Source organism: Eubalaena glacialis, chromosome 15, assembly GCF_028564815.1.
Source record: "Eubalaena glacialis isolate mEubGla1 chromosome 15, mEubGla1.1.hap2.+ XY, whole genome shotgun sequence".
Taxonomy (NCBI): domain Eukaryota; kingdom Metazoa; phylum Chordata; class Mammalia; order Artiodactyla; family Balaenidae; genus Eubalaena; species Eubalaena glacialis.
In genome coordinates, this window is record NC_083730.1 from 87135767 (window position 1) to 87147754 (window position 11988).

General features: G+C 42.8%; 1 protein-coding gene across 4 annotated transcripts in view; it reads right to left on the reverse strand.

Annotated features, from left to right (window-relative positions):
• Positions 1 to 9143, reverse strand: part of SBNO1 (strawberry notch homolog 1) — a 52940-nt gene extending 43797 nt beyond the window's left edge. For 3 of the 4 annotated variants that reach the window (XM_061169513.1, XM_061169514.1, XM_061169512.1), the window contains exons 1-3: positions 8988 to 9143; positions 1018 to 1149; positions 388 to 492 (exon numbers count right to left, since the gene is read on the reverse strand). In XM_061169513.1, coding sequence (XP_061025496.1) covers positions 388 to 492; positions 1018 to 1149 — 237 coding nt within the window. In that variant the 5' untranslated portion in view covers positions 8988 to 9143. The remainder of the gene's footprint in view (positions 1 to 387; positions 493 to 1017; positions 1150 to 8987) is intronic. The other variant, XM_061169515.1, reaches the window with a different exon arrangement.
• Positions 9144 to 11988: the final 2845 nt, after the last annotated feature.

Genomic DNA, 11988 nt, shown 5'->3' on the forward strand with positions numbered 1-11988 from the left:
AAGGTCAGCGGAACTCTACATTTAAAGCACAGTAACAATCACATAAAAATTATATATACCAATGGACAAAAGCTGAAATAAACAGGTAAAAATGAAAAGTGTAGTGGGTTAACATGTAGTTCATCTTTACTTCATGAATTTTCTATCACTTGCAATAAATAACCTAAAAAAATGGGGGTTTTTTTCCCCCTAATCTTTTGATCAACATAACTACCAGAAGAGTGAAAGAAACGTTTTATAAAGTAGGAGGTGAGAGTAGATAGAATACTGGGAAAGAAGTAGCAAAAAGCAGAACTAGTGAAATAAAACTACTTCATATTAAAGGTTATTTTCTTACTACAACCCTAAACTATTTTCATAGTAATGCCAAATCTAAATAATTCTTACCCTAACATTTAATAGTGCTGGAGTAGGTAGCGTCTCTGGTTCTTGTTTAACAGGAACTGCTGCTTCAGTCTCCAAACCTAGTTCTAATGCACTAAGTGGCACTGACTGGAGAGAAAACAACATCAGAGAAAGAAATAAAGAATGACGGCAGTGAATTCTGTTTCAAGAACAAGAGATGTATTTATTTTATTAAAATAAAAAAATTTTTCAAGCTTTACATTCAAATGGAATGTAAAATCACTGACACGAGGTATAAAATAACAATCTTTGCAAGCATAACATCTTCACTAAACTACGCTAACACCAGAATCTTATTTTTGCTTTCAGAGAATGTATATAGTGAAACCTCAGAAAAATATTCCTATAAAGTACAAAGACAAATATTGAGATTAGTGATCCTCCCACAATAACTCTAAGCAATTCATCTCTTACGTTATATATCAAAGCAGAAAATAATGTCTTGATTTTCACTGCCACGTATTTTCCACTTTGTGAATAAAGACTAATACTCAACATAAAAGTAATATTCACATGCATATTTAAAATTAAAGCTTAACAATACCTATTTCTATAATAGAAAATAAAATTTAAAAAAACTCACTTTTTACAGAGGCTTTGGAAAACTCTTACCTGCTGTACGGGAGGGGTAGGTGTTGGAGTTGCAAGCCCCGCATCTCCACCATCAATATCAAAGAGGTCATTCGGACTAATTCCACTCTCGCTCAAAGCAGCAAGCAGTAAATCTTGCCCTGGCTCCACCATCTTTAGAACAAAATATTAAATATTAACATAAAAAACTTAAAATGACAATTAACTCTCTTCTAAATATAAACCAACATTTTCTACCAGATCCATTCATTTAATATTTATGAAGAACCTGCTACACAGCAGGCAAAAAAAGGATGAAAGAGAAATAGTCTCTGATCCCAAGAAATTCACATCAAGATGGAAAGGAAAGAAAAGTATGTAAATCACAGAAAGAGTATATGTTACAAAATGCCGTGGGAACAGAGAAGGAAATGCTGAATTCACCTGGGGAGAGAGATTACAAAGATGACAATGGAGCCAATTCTCAGGTAAGAAATTGCCAGGTAGACAAGGATCTTCTGGATAGTGCATTCAAACTTATGGGGGTACGAATGATGCTGGCACTCTAAGAAAGATGGCTAGAGTAGTTCAACATGGGTACGGAAGCTCAGAACAGAAATACGAGGTTCAAAAAAAAAATACGAGGTTCACAAAGGTGATGGCAAGAGACGAAGAAGTTTTCGCCCACAGCTCTGAACACCATGCTAGAGAGCTCATTTAATCCTGTGAGGATCAGGGGTCACTAAAGGGTTTTCAGATAGAGGACTGCAAGACATAGATTTGTGACTTAGAAAAATTACTCCACAGCAGTGTGGAAGCAAACTGAGAATGGGTAGAGTAAGACCAAGGCAGGGAGACATCTTAGGAAACTGCTACAGCAGATCAGGAAAAAGATGATGTGCTATAACAGTAAGATGTAAAGAGAAAGAAGGGGGAATGGATTCCAAGATATTTAAGAAGGAGAATCCATAAGACTAAGTTTAAATAAAAGCTCAAAATGGAAGGGAGAACATGAAACACACACAAAAAATCATGAGTTGATGGATAGTTAGAGTTAAGCCACCAAGAGAAAATGAAAAAGGTTGATGAGCCCAGGAGACCTAAAAGATGAGATATATGGAGTTTAGGGGGAAAAATGCCTAATTCGAGCAGGCAAATACACCTTCAGTTGGGGTTTTCCAACTGTACTCATAGGAGCCAAATCAAAGTATTCTACCACTACGATAGATTTTTATCCATTTTGTAGGGAAAAAAAAGTTTAACAGAGCTTTCTTAATTTTAACTTTTCTCATTAATTTATCTGAAATAACCAATTTATATACACAAACATAATTATGAGAAATCTGACTACTTGTTTTTCTCAAAGAACTAATTTCACATTATATATATACTAATTTTCAGCTAATCCATTTATTCTCAGACTGTGCAATGCAATTAAATGTTTCATTATGTCCTACAAAAAAAAAGTTGTTAGCCAAGAATACCAGGACCACGACTTCCCAACATACAAGAACCACTGTTTTAGATGAAAGCAGGACATTTCATAGAGAAATTCTCTACTAGGTAGGTCTACGTCGCTTGTACATCATTTACAAAGATGTTCTAAAGGAAATACGAGTGAGTTTAAGGTGGAAACCACAGACATCCAGAAATGAAACGAAGGGCAGACCCACTGTTTAAAGGATGAGAGGAAGGATAGCCCAAAGGAGATTTCCCCAATATTTTTCAGAGAAAAGAAAAGAAGTCTAAGGAAGAAAGCATTTTGAGCAGATGGGAAGGGAAGGGAACTGACAGTGACTAAGTATCTTGTACAAGCCTGGCACAGTGTCAGGCTCTTCATGTCCATCACTAGCCCATGACAACCCTGAGCAAGATAAATATTATAATTCTAGAAATGAAACTGAGGCTCAAAAAGCTTAAATTACCTGCCCAAGGTCACACCCAGATCTAGACTGCTCAAATTCCCAAAGCCCACGCATTCTCTTTCCAATGAGTAGATCAAGAAGTCAATATTGGTAACCTGTGAAGTTTCAATACTTAACTTTGGAATAAACGCCTGTCTGAGATTAAAACTGGAAAGGGGAGAATTAGTATTAAACAACAAGATGGAAATAGTATGAAAGAACCAGATGACAGAGGAGACAAGGAGAAATGTCACAATATGGGTTTAATATAAAATTGATCCATTTTGGGGCTACCCTGGTGGCACAGTGGTTAAGAATTCGCCTGCCAATGCAGGGGACATGGGTTCGAGCCCTGGTCCAGGAATATCCCACATACCGCAGAGCAGCTAAGCCCATGCGCCACAACTACTGAGCCTGCGCTCTAGAGCCCGTGAGCCACAACTACTGAGCCCACGTGCCACAACTACTGAAGCCCGTGTGCCTAGAACCCATGCTCCGCAACAAGAGAAGCCACAGCAATGAGAAGCCCACGCACCACAACGAATAGCCCCCACTCGCCACAACTAGAGAAAGCCTGCACACAGCAACAAAGACCCAACACAGCCAAAAATAAGTAAAAATAAATATTTATTAAAAAAAAAGTTGATCCATTTTTCTAATACATAGTTGACCACACTTCACAAACTATCCTAGTACATAGTACAAATATGTACCAAGAGAGCAAACCAACGCTTTAAAAACATTTTCAATCTATAAAATACTTCATTAGGACCAATGACCTTTGGGAATACAGGGTCTTAGCCCACTTGCTATGGCTAGTTTTGACCTAGATTAATAATTCCTGAAACTATCAAAATGTCATCTTTTTTAAAGTAAATATTGGAAATAATTATTTACATTTGAAACAAAAGCACATTCTTTTAAACCAATGATTCCTAAACTACAGACCACAGAAAGCTTGGAGGCCGAGGGATCCATTAATCCATGTGTTACCGAATTCACGAGAGCTTTCTGAAATATATTTTCTGAACAATTAGCATTATAGGTACAAAAATATCATGGAAGAGAGTTATTTGGGGAATAAACTTGTTGGAGTCCATATAAGAAATGATGGCAACAGTTATAAGTAACATTATCAGTGACCTACTCAAAATGCATAGGAATCACAATTTGAGACCCTCTGATCTGAGCAGTGACCTAGTACTGACGATGCCTGTAAGAGACATTGTCTTTTACGAACTATTAATGAAAGAGATTTTAATTTTATATACATCTTATACACAAACAAAATCTAGGGATCCTTTCTCTCAAGCCAATTGGGCACAAATTCCCTACTTGCACTTTTTTTGCATGAGAAGTGGGGAGGGGATAGAGAGGACACATCTATGCCATTCTCTAACTCCATTAAGCAAAACCCTTAATATTTAATCATATTCCTATTCTGAAACTATCAATATTACAGACTCACAGAATTTCAGTGCTCAAGCTGACAGAGCCCCTAAAAGGTTATATTATGCAACCTTCCCCACATTTTACAAACAAGTAAGATTTATTCCTGAGAGGGAAAAAGCATTTTCACTTTGAACCCACTAAGTATAATGTAAACACAAACACTGTTAGGTGCAAAAGAACTGCTAACTACTAACCACAGAGTGATTCTATCTCAAACAATGGACAACAAAAAGGTTCCATTTTTATCATAAATACATTTGAAAATATCACCTATTCAAAATAGTACACCCATGAAAGCATCCATGATAAATAAGGACTAATGACACAGTAGTAGAGAGAAACTAAGAGACATCCTTGGCAGGAAGAGAATCCTGAGAAACAACAGCCAATCAGAAGAATGAAAGGATACAGTTCCCACTGAGAATACCAACACTGAAACCTATCAACAAGGACAAGGTTCCTCTTGTTGAGACCGAAGCAGATCTTTATAGCTCTGGGCAGATACAAGAGACGTATCTGCAGCAGCAGCAGCAGCAGTACACTACAGAGGCCGAGGAGACTATGAAGTCAAGGGGAAAACCTGGTTTCAAATACTGGCTACATCATCTGCTAAGTAGTGTAACACAGTTAAGTAATGACCTGTGACTCAGTTTCCTCATCTTCAAATGGGAATAAAAATAGAACCTACTTTACAGGATTGCTGTGTTGAGTAAATATTACACTACGTGGAATAAATATTAGCTACTATTAACCATCATGTTGATAAACATTACTATAATGTTCAAAAAATGTTTTCCTTCAAATTGCTGATACAAAACTTTATATCTAGAAAACAAACTTTACCTGTTGGCAATTTATTCACTAATTAACTTCCACATTAGTTCTATAAAATACTAGTACCCTTTTTACTCAAGTGTCATACATCCAATATGTCTAATCAATTAGCGTATCTAGAGGAAACTGGTAGACATCTTTAAATGTGCACATATAATATCATTTTAGAAATATCTTTGCCGGACATCCCTGGTGGTGCAGTGGTTAAGAATCCCCCTGCCAATGTAGGGGACACGGGTTCGAGCCCTGGTCCGGGAAGACCCCACATGCTGTGGAGCAAGTAAGCCTGTGCACCACAACTACTGAGCCTGCGTGCCACAACTACTGAAGCCCGCACACCCTAGAGCTCCACAACAAGAGAAGCCACCGCAATGAGAACCCCGTGCACCGAAACCAAGAGTAACCTCCACTCGCCACAACTAGAGAAAGCCCGCGTGCAGGAACAAAGAGCCAACGCAGCCAAAAATAAAATAAATTTAAATTTATTTTTAAAAAAAAGAAATATCTTTGCCTGAAAAGGATTTTTCTCATTACTTAATAGCGCTAAACATGTCTAATTTTCGACCCAACTTTGTTTTTATGTAGCCTGGATGTCGATGACTAGCACTCAGCTTAAGAATTTGAAGGATAATGATCCACTTAGAATTTAGCTGGTTAAGTCCATCAACAAGTATTCATTAAGTGTCTACTGAGTGCTGGTTCCTTAAGGGTATCAGAAGGAAGGGAAGGTAGGTATAAAGAAGTTTGCTAAAAAGGATTTTCTTTACCGAAAAGGATATAATCTGTATTTTTTAACACCTACTTCCCCACGCAGCGATCGCTCAGTAAAGTGCCCCTCCCCTCACTCTCATTGCAAAACCTATAGGAAGAATGGAATCAAAAAGGAATGTGCGGATTATATACAAGTTTCAAAACTGCTTTGAAAAAGAAGCCCAAGAAAGATTTGGGTGGGGGGGACTACTTTCTCGATCACAACATCAAAATCAGATGGCTAGTCTTCTCGACATTCACTATATGGCTGGAATTCTTTAACTCTCAAAATAATCCATGAGTAAAAACTACCCGTTATTCCCTTGTCAGAGATGAGAAACAGGCTTAGAGAGATGAACTGTAACAAGGTAACAACAAAGCAAGCTTGGAGCAGAATTACAAACCTAGGAGGGCTGATACCACGCGCCCCACGCCCCGCAGCCCCCCCCCCTCAAGATTCTGTGCTGTTAACTCCATACCAGTATTCTTCAAACTGCTGGTCACAACAATGTTGTCAAATAATTTAAGTATGTCATGACCAGTATTTTTAAAAATTTCAAATATAGAATATTCAAATATTTTAAATACAGACAGAATTAATGCAGCACACGCAGAGAGGATAAACATTATTTCACGAAACTGAGTTCTATGCGTGCATTATGTACTAGGTCACAAAGTAAAACACATTTCTTACTGTGGAATGCAGTAAAAAAGGTTTGAAAATCACTGCTCTGTGCTATATACTGTCTCCCAAGAGGTAAATAAGCAAGTTAATTTGACAGGTTTTATACCATATTTTTTTTCATAAAAGAGAGTTCCTGCTCTTCGAGAGCCTATCCTTTCCATCTACAGAAAATTTCAGTGGTATCACAAGGTTGTCCTTATTACTTAGTAAAGCTCAACCACATCAAAGTGGATCCGTCAATTAGCATTAAAAAAAAGACAACTGCAAAAACTTAAGGATTACATCATCTTGGTTATTAATTGTCTATTTAATGGAAAACAATTCCTCTCGGAAAGTATCTTTACACCAATTTTTGGCAGGCAAAGCACAAGAACCCACAGAGCCTCACGAAAAGTCAGGTATCTTGCTAAGAGCAGATCTCAGACCTGTGTGCTGTCTTCCTTCACAAGCAAGGCGGCAAGTCTCAAATCAAAACTCAATTTAGAGACTAAGAAATGCCAAAATGTTATCTGTACCTAAAGTCTTTGAGGCGAAAAAAGACTTTAAAAAAGCATGAAAAGAATCTCCATACTGCATGTTTTTAAATAGTAATCTCAGCAAAACCCTTAAAACATGTAAAACTGACACATAAGAGCATTCAATGGATGGATGAATGGATGATGAATTTATGATCTGTAAGCCACTCACTAAGCCTCCCTTTTTAACATTTACCCAGCAACTAAAATAAAATTTATTTTAAATTCTGGAGGATTGTATGCAACAAAATTAGACTGGGAATAAAGTTAGATTGGGAGATAAAAAGCAGAATCCAGAGGAAAAGAGTAAAGATGTCTTCTCTGGTAAGATAAACTTTGGAAGCAACTTCTTTAAACATGAAAATAAAATGTTCCCTTGCTTGCAAAACTAATATCCCACTCAAGGCAGCAGCAGCAAATTCTACATTTTATCCTAGAAATTCTGTACACACTATCTTTTATGCAGTGATGAAGGCTTTCCCCACTGCTTATGAAAAGCAGTTCTGATTGCGGTAAATAGCTGGGAAAAAATGGAATCCCTCCGCACTGTTATCTGGTTTAACTGTCTGCAACTATTCTGAGGAACCGCGCTAGAGCAACTAGGGGTTTGACAGCTTTCTGGACCCTCCTGGCCGACAATTTAGAAACCCTATTCCGTCTCTAATTCTGGCTGCCTAGAGAATATGAAACATTTAACTCAACATAAACTGCTAATAATCAACTTTCAAAGGTCAAAGGGGACCCAGTTTTTAACCTTCTCTCATCAACACGTGTTTAGTACAAACTTCCGGGTGTGGTTACAACTGGCTGGGCAATTCAATGGCTAAAAACGTTGCTTTATTTGACTCTCATTTTCTCGCCCGTTCTTCTCCCACGTTTCTCAACCAGCGACTCCCCAAAACAAAAGCCTCCCACAGTAAACGGAGCACGCACATAAAAAGAGCTTCTCTGTGCGAGGATCAAGTTAGTGGTCCGCAAACATTAACCAAACAGAAACACAAAGCCGGGGTGGAAAGGGGAGGAGCTGGATGCCAGGGTCAGGAAAGAAACAATCACAAGGGTTCAGGCACATCCAAATCTCCTCAGCGGTTAAACCGACCCCAAACCACTTCTGGGAAACCACCAGCATACACTGGTTTGGGGAACTTTAGATGCTCGTTACGCCAAACACTCTCAAAGTAAGCCAATTTCCAACCGCCTTTCCCCTCCACATAGATGCTTACTTAGGATCCAGGAGGCGAGCGAGCGAGCTCGAGGCAAAATTAACCTAATCACCGGGTGAGGCGTGAAGGTGGCCCCACGTGCCCCACGTACCGTCCCCATCGCCCCGACAGCGAGGTAATCAGCAAACTGCAGGTGCGGGGGTCCAGATCTGGGGAGACCCTGTCGCCTCCCGCACTCGCCCTGAACCGGAACAATCGTCCGGCAGAGGACTTCTGAAGGATTACAGAGCTCACTTTCCTGAGGGGCCGGGACCTCGCAGCCCCCGGGTCGAGCCGCGGAAGCAAGGGGGGGGACGGCCCAGTCGGAGCCAGAGCCGGCGTCCGCAGACGCTACCTCCTCGCCCAAACGGGGTGCCGCCGGCCCGGGACAGCGGGGCCCCCGGGGCCCGAAAGCCCCACGCGCGGCGACCGCAGGGCCCGGCGCTGACGGGCGGAGGAAGCGAGCGCGGCGGGGCCGCCGCCGGGACCGTGCCCCCGAGGGCCCCCAGGGCGCGCAGCTGAGGGGGCTGCGAGGGGCGAGAGAGGCCCCAAGCCGGGGTGAAGTGGCGGCCCCCCCAGCCCGGCCCCGCACGGCCCCCTGAGGAGGGTGGGAGTGGGAAGCTGTCCGGGAGGAGTGTAGAGGTAGAAAAGGGCTAAGGAGAGGACTTACTTTCCCCGCGGGATCCGACGCCGGAACAGCTTCTCCAGGTGGCGAGAGCTTGAAGAACCAGAAGCGACTGGAGCGGAGGCGGCGGCGGTGGCGGCGGTGGCGGCGGCAGCAGCGGCGTCCGGCTCTGCCTACCTCCCCGCCGCCATCTTGACGCCCCTCCCCCCCAGCCCCCCCGCCCCGCCCCGCCCCGCCGGGAGGGGGTGGGGCGACGGATGAGGCGCCGCGCGCACGCAGCGCGCGCCGCACGCCCCACGTGACTTCCTCCCTCCCCCACCCCACTCCCCAGCGCCCCTCTCCGCCCCGCCTCCCTCCTAGGTGGAGAAAGATGATTCCCCCCCCATCTTGACCGCCCCCTGCCTTCGCCGCCAAGCACGGACTCCGTCGCTCCTGCCGACCCGGTATCAGTGGTTGGATCCAAGGGAATTCCGGAACCCAAACCGTCCATTACCGCGGCTCCGGGGTGGGCGAGGGGTGAGGGGGCCGGGTTTCCGAGGAAGGGGGAGGGGGGAAGACGAAGGCCGCCTAGGAGAGTCACGTGTCTACTGCTTCCGCCGGCGCTCGAAAGACCTCGCGAGAGTTCCGTTCCTCCTCCCTTTCGCCCTCGCGGGCTGTCGGGAAGAAGGTCCGTGGTCTGGGTTGCCACCAGGAGGTCAACCGGTGGGCCGGGCGCATGCGTCCCACACCTGCTTTCAAAGTCAGGCTAGGAGGGGCCCGAAGCTGTTTTCAAAACCTTTTCGGTGTGTGGCTTTGGGCCAGGAAGTTACCTAGTGGCGTCTCTGTCACTTTGAAAGCTCGTTACCTTAGTTAATTCTAGAAAAAAATATTCGCATACTCATTGCTTGTTAGGCTTGCTCAAAGCACTTTATTCAATGTGAAACCGCAAGTAACTCGGAGCCCCTCGGCTGGTCCACTGCCATATTCAGATCCTAAGGAGTGAGAGCGCAATCAGCCCCACTTCTTTTTTCTTCACACACACCCGGTAACCTGAACAAACTATTGCTCTCAATTAATGATGCTGCAGATCTGTCGCTACTGCCTCTCACTTCCTTATTTTCATATTCTCCATTATGATCATTATTATTGCTACTACTACTAAGTGACCTGACACAGAATAAACAAATTAACTTCTTGGTAACCCTTTTGTAAAGTCATTCTGAGAATGCTCTTTGAATCCCTTGCTTAGGTAATGGGCACGCCTGGGTGATTCTTGCCCCCTACCGGCCGCGCTTCGCACTCGCCTTGAGCTCAAAGCAAACCTACTGGTTTGGTTAACTTGGAGGTTAAGGTGTGAGCTCTTCAAGAGACAGTGTGGGGCTGGGGGAGAGGGAAAAAAATGTAGTCATGGCAAGAATAATTATGACTCTTCCAACATTGTGTTTGTATACATGTAAACAAACATCTTAAATTGCAGATTTGCTAATCACTGTACCTCCATTATTTCGTTTAATCCTTACACACACAAACCTATAAAGGTAAAAAAAATAAAAATAGTTCCATAAGAACAAGGCCTTGGGGACTTCCCTGGCGATCCAGTGGTTAAGACTCTGCGCTTCCACTGCAGGGGCACAGGTTCAATTCCTGGTTGGGGAACTAAGACCCTGCATGCTGCTTGGCATGGCCAAAAAAAAAGAACCGTGGGAGACCAAGGCCTTCATCTGTCTTGTTCACTACTTTCCCCTAGCCTAGTTTATGGCCTAGTGTAGATGACAGCAAACAAGCAATTGTCACATTATAAAAAGAGAAAGAATACAGCAAAAAAACTAAGACATTGTATTGATAGTTAATGCATCAGTGTCTTTGGAGCTTGGTTGGAGCAATTCAGTTTCCAAGTGGCCCGCAAACTCTAGTTGTACACCGGAACTAGATGAGTCCTAGATTCTGAAGACAGAGGTCTAACCTAGGAACTCCCACCTTTTGAGGTACTTTCTGAGCATCTAAGCCAGATCCTTGCCGCCATCTCTGCATAATCTCTTTACCTTGAACCAAAGTAAAAGATGGTGTTTCAGGGGATATTTATAATATAACTGCACATATGCACACAAATGTTATGCACAAGGTCATTCATTGCAGCAGCATTTGTAGAAGGAAAAGATGGGAAACAACTTTAATGTCTTTGAAGAAAAGACTAATTAACTAAACTATAGTACTTTCCTACAGTGAAACAGTTGTTCAAAAGAATGAAGCACCTCTGGGACTTCCCCAGTGGCACGGTGGGTAAGAATCCTCCTGCCAATGCAGGGGACATGGGTTCGATCCCTGGTCCAGGAAGATCCCACATGCCGTGGAGCAACTAAGCCCGTGTGCCACAGCTACTGAGCTTGTGCTCTAGAGCCCGCATGACACAACTACTGAAGCCCGCGTGCCACAACTACTGAAGTCCGCGTGCCTATAGCCCGTGCTCCACAACAAGAGAAGCCACCACAAGGAGAAGCCCGCACACCGCAACAAAGAGTAGCCCCCGGTCGCCACAACTAGAGAAAGGCTGCACGCAGCAACGAAGACCCAACACAGCCAAAATAAGTAAATAAAATTTAAAAAAAAAATAGAATGAAGCACTTCTGTCTATGAGAATATATATTTTGCTTGCATGTTCGCGTGGAGCATCTCAGAATGACAACACACGTAGCAGTTGTATCAGGGGATGGGAACTGAGAGACTGAGGGTCAGAGGCAGGAGGAAGACTTACTAGCTGCGTCCAGAACAGAGATACTACTGGAAGCAGATAATTCAGAAAAATCCATATTCGAGCATGGTATTGACTCCCCCCCATTCAGGGGGGGCTATTTATATTTACACTACACTTCTCATTTCATTCAACAAATATTTGAGCCAGATACCATGTTAGAGGTATTGTGTTAGGGACACAAGTTTAAGAAAAACAAATCAAGGGGGATGTGAGGGATGGTGCCTGCCCTTGAGATAAATGCCCTTACAGTCTAGTGGGCATTAATCCCAAAATTACACAAAATGTAAACTTGTAGCTGTGACAATGCTACATAAA